The sequence below is a fragment of the Eschrichtius robustus genome, chromosome 8 (assembly GCF_028021215.1).
Source record: "Eschrichtius robustus isolate mEscRob2 chromosome 8, mEscRob2.pri, whole genome shotgun sequence".
NCBI lineage: Eukaryota > Metazoa > Chordata > Mammalia > Artiodactyla > Eschrichtiidae > Eschrichtius > Eschrichtius robustus.
The window spans coordinates 52,932,078-52,945,703 of record NC_090831.1 but is presented as its reverse complement, the minus strand read 5'-3'; the positions used below and the strand labels follow the sequence as shown (position 1 = coordinate 52,945,703).

General features: G+C 37.9%; 1 protein-coding gene across 5 annotated transcripts in view; it reads right to left on the bottom strand.

Annotated features, from left to right (window-relative positions):
• Nucleotides 1–64: 64 nt before the first annotated feature.
• DMTF1 (cyclin D binding myb like transcription factor 1) overlaps nt 65–13,626 on the bottom strand; it is a 42,959-nt gene continuing 29,397 nt past the window's right edge. For all 5 annotated transcript variants that reach the window (XM_068550474.1, XM_068550476.1, XM_068550478.1 and 2 more), the window contains 9 exons: nt 13,308–13,417; nt 11,010–11,238; nt 9,636–9,787; nt 8,103–8,312; nt 5,221–5,306; nt 2,553–2,708; nt 1,620–1,997; nt 889–1,036; nt 65–734 (listed from right to left, as the gene is read on the bottom strand). In XM_068550474.1, coding sequence (XP_068406575.1) covers nt 625–734; nt 889–1,036; nt 1,620–1,997; nt 2,553–2,708; nt 5,221–5,306; nt 8,103–8,312; nt 9,636–9,787; nt 11,010–11,238; nt 13,308–13,417 — 1,579 coding nt within the window. In that variant the 3' untranslated portion in view covers nt 65–624. The remainder of the gene's footprint in view (nt 735–888; nt 1,037–1,619; nt 1,998–2,552; nt 2,709–5,220; nt 5,307–8,102; nt 8,313–9,635; nt 9,788–11,009; nt 11,239–13,307; nt 13,418–13,626) is intronic.

The window sequence follows — 13,626 nt, the reverse complement described above, 5'->3', positions numbered from 1 at the left end:
CTACTCTCATCCATATTAAAACAAACAAGCCTGTAGTGAATTTTCTTAACTCTCTTAATGCTTTCCTCTTTGCCCAGCCTAAATCAGCTCCCACTGTCAGCAATGGGTAAACCAAAAGTAACCACCACACCCCAAGTCTCAAACTACTTAGAAGATAATCTTTGTGGAGAAGGTCACTGGTAAGCTCTAGACCATGTTGATGTAACTTCTCTGAAATATAAACAGGCCTATTTGAGACTGGATAGAGTGCCATGTCTGATCTTTAGAGATGAATATTACTGCTTTTAAAACGGCAGTTAAGCTTTGGTGATTTTAAACTTCTCTCAGCTAAAGTGAATGAAATTCCCTGCTGACAAGTAACACTAATCACTAGGATCTCTACAGTTAAGAAAGACCCCCGTGCTCCGCTCAACTACACTCTGTCATAAGACTAGACCTCAGATGATATATTTAAAGGAGGTAAAAAGTCATAGCAGCAACACTGTATGTGGCTTGAGCACTGTAGCTATTTAAAAGCCAGAGGAATGGTAAATTAAGCCTCTTGGGGGTTGCTCCTATTTCTTTGGAGATGTTGTAGTTAACAGTGTGGCTTCTTTGCCTGAACTACCTGTTTCTAAGAATTACCTAATGACAGTTTACCAAATCCTCAACATCTTTTGAGTCTTCTGAAACAGGACTGCCCAGAGATGATCCAGTGATGTTTGATTCTTCTCGATGATGTTGGAATATGGGATCTGTGTAATGAGATAAGTTTCAAGTTAATCTTAAGTGTATATATCCTCTAATCCATGTCAAGAATTTAGAGTAAGTGTTCTTCTACCAAAGTGAAAATTTAACAAGAAGATTTCCACCTTAAGATTTATCAGGCACTCGAGGGAGTTACAGTACCTGTTAGTGTTGTCAAAGGCAAGACAGATTCAGTATCTATGACATCAGATGTCTGGATAAAGCCATGTGGTGAAGGAACGATAAGTATCGTTTCATCATCAATTGTTGTTTGATCAACTTGTTCTTCTATGGTAGGAGACCCTAAATCCTAAGTAATAATAATTAAAAAAATGAGATTCTGTCTCATATTCCTTATTAGTTTTCCTTAAGTCCCCAAACACATTTAGGCTTGAAGGGACTTAACTTTCAAATATTATCCCACTTTAAAGTTAAAATTAAAAGAAGTCAAAGTTAAGGTCTTAAAATGGACAAAAGTGATAACCTCATACTCCAATGTATTACATACTAGCAAAAAATAATTTAAAAGAACCAGTTCAGTTAGTTATAGGTCCTGAATACAGAAGAAACAATGCTGTAGCACTGTGGGATGAGGTTCCTACACTGAACCACAAAGACCTGTTACAGACCACCCTCAGGAAAATGCTTCCACGGGTTCCAACAAACATTTCTCGGTCTATAGGGGGTGGAGAAGGAAAGGTTTTAGTGAGGAACTGTGGTAAAAGCAACACTGCTGGTTGAATGATACTTCAGGTCACGTAGGGGGTCTGTGCTTTATCTTGTGTGTCTAAAGAAAATAGGAGGTACTGAGGACATCTTTCCATAATTGATTTCTAGGCTTTTCCCAAACCGCAGGTTTGAGGCTTAAGGCTATTTCCTTAAGTGCAACTTACCTCAGTAACATAAGCCCGGGCTAAAGGGGAGGGTGCGTCCTCTTGTTTAAGGTGGGTGTCAGAGATTTCTTCTTCTGTTCTGACCATAACACTGTTCATCAGTTCTGTGCTATTTTGGTCACTGAATCTGGATATATGAGCATCATTAAATGACGGCTCTACAGTAATCTTGGGCTGATGAATTTCATCTGGGAAAGTGTCTGCTTCTAGGGCATCTGGAGGCTCAGGAAAATCAGATGAGTGAATATCACCATCCACTGTCAGTTCTGCTTGGGATATGGAAGAGGTGATGTCTTCTGTGGCAACTGTCTGAATGATGACTCTTGGTGTGTGACACTGCACTGTGACGTTGTCACTTGTGTTCAACAAATGTTCTGGCTATAAAATGTTAAAGAAAACGATCAGTGGCAAAATGAAAAAGTACCCACCAGACTAAAGTTATAGACAACAAATGATATTTATAAGTGGTACCCTATTGTCCCCTCCATGCCTCTCTCTCACCTCTGGAACTTCAGTGTTCTTATCACTGTTTTTCTAGAACCCCTATTCGTTACACACTGGGGCCTCCGCTCTCATAATATCCCTTTTCCCCTAACGGAAGTCCATGTCATGTAAGGAGACCCAGGGAAGGAAGGAGGGATTGTACCCCAGTGAAGGTGTAAAACATTGCTCCTGGAACAACAGTGGTAGGAAGAATTGTTTAAATAAATGGACTACATTAGTATTGGCTCTTATATTTTGTATCAACTAATCCTGGGCCCTAACAGGTATCGATACTAAAGTGTTTGAACGGAGCTCAAAATTTATTTCCCCCTCCCCCACGATACTGTAATTGAAGGCACATGAGCCCCTCTCGGGTGGTACTTATCAGTTAGCGAGTCTTTTCTACAGAAACTAGAAAACTCAAGAAGGAGTGTATGTAAGGTGACCTACAGATAAAGCATGAACAATGATCTGTTCAGGAGAGGCAGGAGCAGCAGCCGCCAGGGTTACTGTGGGGCCAGCAGTCAGAGTTAGGGGAAGACCTTGGCTCGAGCTTGTCTGAAGTAGGTAGGTGCCTGGAGTGCCAGTGGGCTGTAAATGGAAAGACTGAAGGAAAGAGAAAAACAAGATCAACACAGGTGCGCCAAACCACTGAGTACCCATTAAGTCTAGCTTGACATCCAAAACGGGGACTTTAATTTACTAGCCACAAATGTACTTACCAATCATGAAGGGGCAAATAATAAAATGAAGGGTATAATATTCTGGACTATTCATCTGTTGTAAGTCATTTCTCGGCCTGCAGGTTTAACAAAGGAAAGGCTTGATCCTACTCTTCACTCCCTGTATGTCTATGGTCTGGTCTCAGCTATCTGTTTCAGGTCCAAGACATGGTCTCATAAGCCATTGTTTCTAGCACAGTAGTTCAGCATGCCTCGTCTTCCCTCTTTATCCCTTCTCTGTAGCACATAAAAACTAGCAGTCTCCCAGTTAAAAAAGCTTCACATGTTCCAAAAGGCACTATGGCAGTGTTTACTTACTTGAATAGATTTTTTTCATAGTATAATTTTAGGAAATTTTTTTTATGTTCAGAGAAAATGTATAGAAATAGCAATTAGTGTTCGTTGAGAGAAAAAGCTCCTAACTGAAAAGCCGGTTCACTGACAGTACGTTTATCTTTTGAGATCTTTTATGAAAGTGTAACAAAACTATTGAACAACAACACATGTTTCACAACCATAAGCTTCTACGTGATAATCTGAGTTTGGTTTATCCTAACACTATGAAGGAAAAGTTTTTGCACTTAGAATAGAGCTGGAAGTTAAAGTCATATAGCCTGGGTTCTTTAGTCTGATGTGGTCTTGTGGACTTAGGCCACAACAGCGCTCCTGGCTACTGACTCACTGAATCTAGGTTTCTTTAATGCTAAAGCAGAGATAGTAACTACTTCTCATGGAAAGGTTTGTTGAGGATTAGAAATGATTGTGACTGTGCCTGGCACACACTGGGGACTCAACTCACTTTTTTCCCTCCCTCTCTATAAAAGTTTTCCTAAAGGTTTTATTTATTAATAAATAAAAGCTAAAGGTTTTCCTAAAGGTTGTATTTATTAATCACATATGATCAGGCAGTATAATAAATACTTTACATGTACATGTATGTCATATACATGTATTTTATTTAATATGCTTAAATACATTTAACGTTCGTAATTTTTCGAAGCTGAGGCACTATTATCATGTTTTATTTATAAATAAAGAGTCTCTAAATATTTGATTGTGACCCTGTAAGTTAAAACCTGAACACATACCCTAAATATATGTGTATATATTGTTTATTTGGCCGGGGGAAAGGGAGGGTGAGGTGGCAAAAAATGTAAAGCGAAGTTCTGTTTTCTACCTGTGGCAAATGGTCTTCTTACACATCCCTATTTTGGAGACCAATGGATTAGGAAACCGAGGCTTAACTTAAGCAAGTGGCCTAGTAGGAGTTCCAAAAGAGAACCTTTTGCTAGGTGGGCCATTCCTATGAGATTTGGCTTTGGATAGGATAAATAAACTCTTGCACTAATACCCCTTATGTTCTTCACAGCAAATAAATCTTGACATAATTTAAATAAAATATACTTTATATTTTCTTCATGAAAAATGAGCTAATAATTCTGGGTTTACCTATTTTAGGAAGCAGGGAAAGAATTGGGGCATTTTTCTTTTCAATTTTCATCACCACCCCTCCAAGGAATTACATTTAAATTAGCAGTCATGCCCCATCTCTCCCCAAAACGTCTTAGCATAGTTAACCCCTAATCTATTTTCTGTCTCTACAGATTTGCCTATTTTTGACGTTTCAGATAAATGGGAGTCGTACACTATATATTTTGTGTCTAATTTCTTTCACTTAGCATAATGTTTTCAAGGTTCATCCTCGTGGTAGCATATTTTTTACTGCCAAATAATCATTTGTATGGCTGCAGCACATTTTATTTACCCATTTATCAGCGGATGGACATATGAGTTGTTTCTGCTTTTTAGTTGTTATGAACATTCATGTACAAGTTTTTATGTGGACATGTATTTTCACTTCTCTTAGGTATACCTGGGATTAGAATTGGTAGGTCATATGGTTACTATATGTTTAACCTTTTTAGGGATTGCAAGATTCTTTGCCTAAGTGGCTATATCATTTATGACTAGGACTTTTAAATCCTCTATCCCCCAATGGGCTAGTACAGTGTTTACTGACTGTCGTTAAATAATTCATTCCATAAACTTTTCCTCAAATAACCAATATGAACTTTTTGAGTATATATTTGTTTATGACTCAATAAAAATACATAGCATGTACCCTACTTGTTAGCACTGTCATTTTCATCTATAAAAGGAACATATTATTGGTTTATATACAGATGAAAAAAACAGACTAATTATAAAAGTGGAAGTCTGATTCATGTTGTCTTGTAACCATCTTGGCTTTCAAAGCCATGGATATAGTTACACTTAATGACAATCAGGTTAACTTTTACATTTCATTTGCCTATATAACATTTCTAAAACTGATACCAACTGATCTTTCTTATGCATAAAATGGCCAATATCTGCTTTTTAAAGTAGTTACTCACTGGAAGAATCTCAAATGTCTGTAGTGTTCCACTGTTTAGTGTTATTGTTTCCGAGTCAACAGTAGCAGCAGGGGAGTCTGCTGAAGCTGTGGGTAAGAACAAGGACAATAAATAAACACTTTGTAAATATAAATTTTCTTAGTGTACTCAATTAATTATGAGGGCAATCTCATATTGAATAATTTGCCTAGAAACCCAAAGTCATTTAAATTTCTTATAAGAGATAAGAAATCTAATGGACTTGTCTGGGATGGCATAGATATAAGGGTCAGCCAACCATGACCCACAGCCAAATCCAGCCCACTATCAGTTTCTATAAATCAAGTGTTATAGGAACACAGTCATTCCTGTTCGTTCATGTATTTTCTACGGTTGCTTTTGCACTACGAGGGCAGTTGAGTAGCTATGACAGAGACAATATTTGCTAACCCCTGCTATAGATCATACAACACTTCTAATGTTAGGAAGTAAGAGGAATACACTAAGGCTAACCTGCAAAGAGACAGGAACTTGATAAAAAAGTAAGTTTTACTGGACCTTCTGGTAAGAAGTATAAATGTCTGGAATATATAGGTGTCCTATAACACTAGGCTTCAGTTGTAGTGACATCACTTCTGGCAATGTAAACCGGGGCAAATAACTTACTTTAACCCAAACTAATGCTCAGAGACTTTATCTGCCCTGTCTACCTCATATAGTTGTTGTGAGGATCAGAAACATGAAATATATGTAGTTTCAGATGACCGTACTAGGGAGACTAAATAGCACTTCAGAGATCAGACAGTATAATCTCTTTACAGATATGTCAGCTGAGGCTCAGACTTGATCAGTGTCTGCTCAAGGTTATACAGAACTAGGGCTAATGAGAAGAAATGTGATCTCTTTTGGTGTTTTCAGTCCCACCTGTAGGTAAATCTATGTGAAAAATGATCTGAAATTGACTTTTAATGTATAATGTTTGTTAGTTTATTATACTCTGACTGTAATGCTTCTCAGTTTAAAAGAAATGCACTGAATTCATGTTAGTTCTCTTACTATTTGATGGATTCTTAAGATCATACCTAGAATAATTTGAAGTGATTTCAGATAAATAACCTAAATGAAAGGTAAGCAAATTATGGCTGGAGACAAATGTGGCTCAAGGCTAAGAATGGTTTTTACATTTTTAAAGGATTGTTTAAAAACAAAAAGAAAATTCCATAGAGATCTATGTGGCCTGCAAAGCCTAATATATTCATATTTACTGTTCTGGCCCTAAAGTTTGCTAATCCCTGACCTCTAACCTAAAGGAAGAAACAATTGTGAGATTTTAGCCCGAATGCCAAGAATAATGGGTATGTTGTTAACCTCTTAATATACTCACATTTCTTGCTGGAAGAAATAAAATTATTCTAGTACTTTAAAAAAAAAAAAAAAAAAAAAGCCATGCTGTGAACGATATTAAGGTACCATTTATAAAATGTTTGCTATTTTCCCAATAAGTATTGTCAACCCAATAAATAGCCAAGGAAAATTGTAACATTCTCCATGCACAAAAAATTTTTAGCCAACAGGAGCTCTCACATTTATGGTGGACTAGTAATTTCAGTTGCTTTGCAATGCTCAAGACTACAAAACAAAACAAGCAGGGCTAAAGAAAATAAATTCTTCATGCTTTACTGCACTGGTAGAAAGCTAAAGCAAATAACCAAATTTAAATTAGAACTTTAAGAATAAGACAAGCATAATTAATTTAAACATCAGAAATACAGGTTTGTTGTTGTTTTTTTTTTTTTTTTTGATCTGTTTGTTTTTTGTTTGTTTTTTGCTGTGCTGCGCAGTCTCTGGGATTTTAGTTCCCTGACCAGGGATTGAACCCACTCCCTGGGCAGTGAGAGCACGGAGTCCTCACCACTGGACTGCCATGGAATTCCCAGAAATACAGTGTTAATAATGCCAATAAGTGGCCCAGTGATTCTCAAATGGGATCACAGAGTATATATGAAAATCTGCAGGGTGTATTTGTATCTGTCATACTGACTGGAAAGCACGGTTGGCATTTTGTGGGTGAGGTCAGGGGACCCTAAACATCCCGCAATGTGCAGGAGGACATCCCTGCCAAGAAAGAACTGTCCCACCTAAAATGCCAATAATCCCCTGATTGAGAATAACACCAAGTGATTGATAAACTCTTGGCAATGGCCTTTCCATAGGCAAATAACATTATGTAGGGGAAAAAAAGTGAGGTAAAAGTGAAAAATAATATGGTTCAGAGAATTTTATCCTCATTCCTTTTCTGTCCCTCTGTAATGGAAAGGGAGAAAGATCAACTTGGCTTAGATCTTAGGAAATAAATTTCCTTTCCCTATAACTGTCACTGGGCTCTCATCTCATTAAGCACAAAAAAAATGTCACAGGCTAAGGAGAAGAGAGGGGTAAACAGAACAGTTCCCGTAGGACACTGGTTCTTTACTCTCTGAAGAAAATGTTTTTCAACCTCACCAAAACCCATGTCTTCTACATTTCACTTCAAATCCATTCTTCATTTGTGTGTCTTCTGGTGAATTACTACAAATGATGTGCCATCCTAGGGACTCTACGTCTTTGCTTAGTTGACTGTATTTTAGGTAGTTTTCTATTAACCATTAATTCTTTATAACACCTAGAAAGTAAGATGATTTAAAATGGTTTATAATGGCTGGGCAGTGGGTTATCAGTCTTTCCTGTCACACATTCATCCTTTGTGCAAATATTAATCAAGCTAATAAACATAAAATGCCTTAGATCTCCTTTAATTTCTCAACTTGGATAAATTTCTGTCAACATTCTAGAAGACTGAAAGGTGTCAGAGCCATTAACGAAATCATCTAGTTCAAACAGCATGGAGTCTGGATGTTACTTACAGACATGGGTGATCTGGACTGGAATCTGCAGGGCCGTCACGGGGCTTGGAGAGATGGCTGTATTGTCTTCCAGGCGGGCAACTCTGATCTGAACATGCTGTACGCTGGAATTGGAATTACTGTTTGGAACTCCAGATCCTGATTTATTCTCCAAAAGCGTTGGGTTGTTTTTTTGATTCTCATGTAACTGTTTAAGACCTTTTATCAAGACTGAAGGGAGATGGGTAGACAAAAAGAACATTGATTCTCCGACAGACCACCATCTAAGCAGCAAGGGAGGTGGGGGGTAAGGAGGGAAAGTATTTGGAATAAATAATTGTATACTGGATATGTGATCTTACCAAAATAACAATAAAAATATTTAAAAACTACAACCTGTCTGGAAATTTTTGGAAACATCCGTCAAAAGAGATTAAAAAAATTCATAACATGATACTGTTTTTGCCATCAAAGATGAATTAATAGCCATTGTAAGGAACATGGAAATAAGACATTTTCTATGCCCTAGGACTTCTTGATAAAATTCTTACTATTTAGGGAGAATATTGGTAATGCTAATTAACTTATTTTCATTCAGCAATGAATAGTCTACTACTCTCCCTCCCCCAACCCTGGGCACTTTTTAGCCACTGCAAGAACACAATCAGTTGGCTGTGAGTCTAACTTACAACTCCAGAGTAGCAGCTGAACTTTTCCAAACGGTATGCAACCGCCTTGAGTTCTTGTACGGGAAAGCCAACTCCTCTGCTAATCATGATAAACTACATCAATCCTCTCAGGTAATGCTGCAATCTGGCTGGGTTCATGTTACATTAGTATTCATTCACTCTCCTGGTTATACCAGAATTTATAATTTTTAAAATGTAAAATAAATTTATAACTGGGTATTTAAAGAAAAAAAATCACATTTTCATCAAGCCAAATTCCTCAGCATTTAATTTTCCTTTGCAAAAAATGGAAGTTGGAGCACTACACCAATGGGAGGGAATCTGATTACCTAAATCACACAGACTCTACAGTTTAGTTCCGTGTCCAAGAACAAAGCAGACAGTGAAGTGGAAAGTATGCTATATCTCACTTAAGCAAACCTAAGATATCTAGATTTACATAACAAATGAAATTAGAAGTTTGCAAGCTTTTGTTGTACAAAATAAATCACCACAGAATTTCTCTAACCCAGTTAAGATATCTGAGATTATTCAATTCGTAAAAGTTGATTTAACTGTAAGTTCTTACATCTTTGTATACAGTGAAAGTATACATGTACAATTTATTTCCTCTTCATAGTTTATGTGAGAGGATAAGAATGTGTGTAGATGTGTATAGTTTATCTCTGGTGCTTTGAGAATTATAAATCATATCAACTCTTCTCAGGGGAAGACAGTTACCCAAAGAAACAGGGCAGAGGTTGAAGTCAAAACCTACTATGATTCATACCTCTTCAGCTGAGGCAAAGAACTTCTAACCTCTAATTCCTTGAGGACTAAACAGAGTCAGACAAAGGAAGGACTTAAGAAGCAAATAATACATTACCAGGGAATGAAACATCCTTATGGTTTGCAATTTGCCTCTTGATGGTCCACCATTTACTTCGAAGCCATTGTGGTGAACGGACACTGCTCCACCCCTCTGCTAACAGATCCCAGTTTATGTCATTTTCATCGGCTACATCAAGCTCTGCTATCCTACAAGTTACAAAACAAGCATCTGTTAGATGTCTGTTTCTCCACAAGAACCCTCCTCTAACTACAGGTGATGGCACTGGCAATAAAGGGAACGGCAGGTTGTGTCACTGAGATGCTACCGTTCAGGTACACAGGAGAGGATGGATCGCAGGAGTGCAGACCTGCTTCCAGAGCTAAGAGCTATGACATCACAGTAGCAGCCTTGTTAATGGTACCACCAATGGGCTGTACCACAAATGGTCAGAACCAGAGGAAGCACGGTGAAGGAAAGGGAATAGCTAAAGGTTAGAATAAGGTAAGGACAGGTTTAGTTGTACAGTGTTCTACAATGTTTTGTAGTGTGTTACAGTAAGTTATTTCCTAGATCTGAGCTTGTCCATTTGTAAAATAAACAAGATTATTTAGAAAGGAACTGTTTATAAAGATGACTAGCTGGAAAAAACTATATTAAAAACGAAACTCAAAACGAAGTGATAAAAAGATAAAAACAATACTCAGGCTGCGACCCAAAAAACCACAATCAATACAAAATAGTACAACTAAATTTGGGGTTTTAATGTCCATTTGTTTTCCAGTTTTAACTGTCACGATCTTGATTTTCAGTAGGGTGTAGCCACAAAAGCAGCTTCTACCACTTAAGTGTCTCAGATAGTTTCTTGCTGGTATTTTTGCTCATTTGAGTTTCTGAGTCTTAATGGTTAAACCAACTAATGTAAAAAATAAACTTGGGATTATCTTAAAGCTATTTTTGGATATGTATGAAATGGAAGTGTCTAATTTGGTCCAATTTGAAGGTGTGGGGTAACTGTGGACTGGGCAATCTTAGCATAGTAGCCAAAGATTGAAGGGCATGGAGACTGATAGCCCTCTTACCCTCAACATGGTCCCTCTTGGCTAGGACTGAGGCACATTGGTGGGACAGTGGAAAAGCTGCACTGCCGCTGCCTGTGCCATACCTGTTCTGCGGATATAGAGAGGACTTCAGTCTCCACGCCTTCAATCTGGTACTTTACACGAGCACTAAATCCACTAAAAAAGGAACAAACACAAAACAAAACAAAAAAGAGCTCAATATGAAATATTTAGGATTTTAAACAGTGGCTCTCTATGGAAAGGATGCTTTTCAGACATTAGGCATCTATGGAAACCAAAAGAGGAAAGCCAATCTAGATAGCCACAGCAATTAAGCAGCTTTTGTTATTAAAAGATTTAGGACACAAACCTGAGGATGAGATTGATTTCATCTTCCTTGGTCCACTCAGTACCTCCACTCTGTTTCCAGTTCAGGTAGTTGAGCCATTTAGAACGACACTGCTTTTCTGAGCGAGTACCCACTCGTTCTGCCACAGCTGCCCAAGACACACCCTGTGTGACTATGTCACCTGGCTCAGTGCTTGTCAATTCATGAACCACCTCTGCAAGTCTCTTTTCTTCTTCTTCTGTCCACTTCCCTGAAAGAAGGAAATCATCCAGACTACCACTGCTACCTTCTCCTTGTTTTGCAAATCAGATTCAGCCCTGTATTTCAAAAGACTGATGGGAAGTATGCAGTAGTATTAGAATTATTTCTGAATGAAACATGGAAAACCTGCATATACCTGCTAAGACAGTTACTAACCCAGTAAGGTTCTTAGTACTACAAAAGAAAATACAGACTCCTAATAGAAAGCACTGACTGACTCTTTAAGGAAAGAAAAACTACTCGAAACATAGCTAGAAAAAATTATATTTTTCTCAAGTTATACTAAGTCCTAACTGGGAAGTGTTCCATTGATGGCTTGATGGACACAAAAATTCATACTTTTTTCTTAGTCCCACCTAAGATTCCCTGCTCTGCAGAAGTGAAGTAATAAGCTCAATAGAGACCATTATTTACAGGAATGAAAGAGGAGGGACAAGTAGAGTAACACCTATGGCTTCCCACCCATTTCAGTAAAAATAAAAACTAGGTTTATACCATCTCCTTTCCCAACTCCAAGCTACTGTGATAAAATATAAGTCTGAGACTGGTAACCAAACATATTTCTATTTCAGTTTTTTTGAACCCATAAACCCACTAATAATATCACATGTTCCTATTAGCCTTTTTCTTAAAAAAGCTTAAGCAGAAAAACAGGAAAAAAAAAGAAAACCTCTTAAAAATGTCTTCCACTCTGTTTCCATTTTGTTACTAGTAGCTGAAAACTTCTGGAAAATTTCAAAAAGGCTATGTGCTTGCCTTTCAGGCATTCATTCATTCAACAAATATATACTGAATATCTATGTGCTAGGCACAGTTCTGGATATCATGGATTCAAGACAAAGTCCTGCTCTCCTATTTTAGCATGGCAAAAAAGGAAGGGGAAACTCAGACTGCCATCTCATGGCGTGGTCCAAAGAGAAAACTCCTGATCCAAAAGGATACATAGCAACAAGGCAAGTTAACAGGCAGAGCATTCCCTGAGGCTGGCAATCAGGGAATGGCATAGTGTTTTTCCATTATGCTCACAAAAGGGGTTCTATACTCAGTGTCTTACATGAACCTCTGGGGTCCCATCGTAAATCTAAAGCTCCCATTCCTGCTTCATTCATTAAGCTGTCATTCACTACAGAATTAGAGTTGGTGGAATTTATGTTTTCATTGCCTTATAGGTAATAGTGCTGGTGGAGTGGTTAAGGAGGAAACGTTCCTGACTCCACTTCAGCAGGGTAGGGGGTGAGGACAAAAATTATATTCCCTGGAAGCTCAAGCCTAGCTTGAGAACTATTTTTCTAATTGAAAGACTGAGCACAGATTATGGATCCTTCAGAAAAAATTAGAGCTAAAAAGGGAACTATGAAATCATCTATTCTAACTTCTTCATTTTATAGAGGAAACTGAGGCTCAGAAAGGTAAGTGAGAGTTGGTGGTGGAGCCTGAATACTGTTGTTGGTCATAAAGGTTAGGTTTAACAGTATCTATCATCAATTAGTACATCTGTATACATTACGAATTGACTGGGCATCTGTGGTCTGAAACACCAATCACGAGTTTTTTCTATGGAAAAATGTACTTTGAATTTGAAATAAGCAAAATACATACAAACCTCTGGAACACAGCTTCTTCCTAAGTTGGGACCTGCCTGGAACTACAGTTTTTCATAAATATGAGCTGATAAGCTGTTACCAACATAAGTTCAATAGTTAGATGGGCTTAAATTAAAATTACTTCCTACATATATGCCTTAGAAGTACCTATTAGACTTAAAAATAATTACTTCCCCAACTGGAGCAGTTCTGAATTGCTACAAAATGGAAACATGCTAGACCTAAATAAAACCTTTGAAACTGAGGAGATGTGTCCCTGTGAAAAATATCACCTTACTACACAGAGCACAAAAATAAAGGATTAGTTGGGTCTATCTGAAGATAAAGGACACTAGAAAATAAAACCTCAACTACAATGAATGGCAAATCTCTTTCCAGAACAGAAGAGAAAGCAGTATCTGAAGGGGCAGGGGGCTCAAATGGTGACAAAAAACACCAGTGGCACTCACAGTACCTGTGTTGCAAGTGTCCTTCATCAGTCGGCACCGATCTTTGACAGAAGAGGCACTCCTTCCTAGCGCCGCCCCTATTGTTGCCCAGTCATTGCCATGCTTTATCCGGAGCCTAAAACAAGAGTCTGCCAATCAGCATTTGGTTCAACTGTTTTCTCCCTTTTAATTTCATCATTTATTCTTCATTCTTCTTCTTCCCATTTGACTGGTTTGGAAGTTGTGGGCAGCAATACTTTGAGAGCCAAAGTTTGAAAGTGTGGCCTTTTTTTGGGGTCCACAGTTGTCTGTGGGTGAAAAAAAAACAGGCAGCAATTGCCTTTT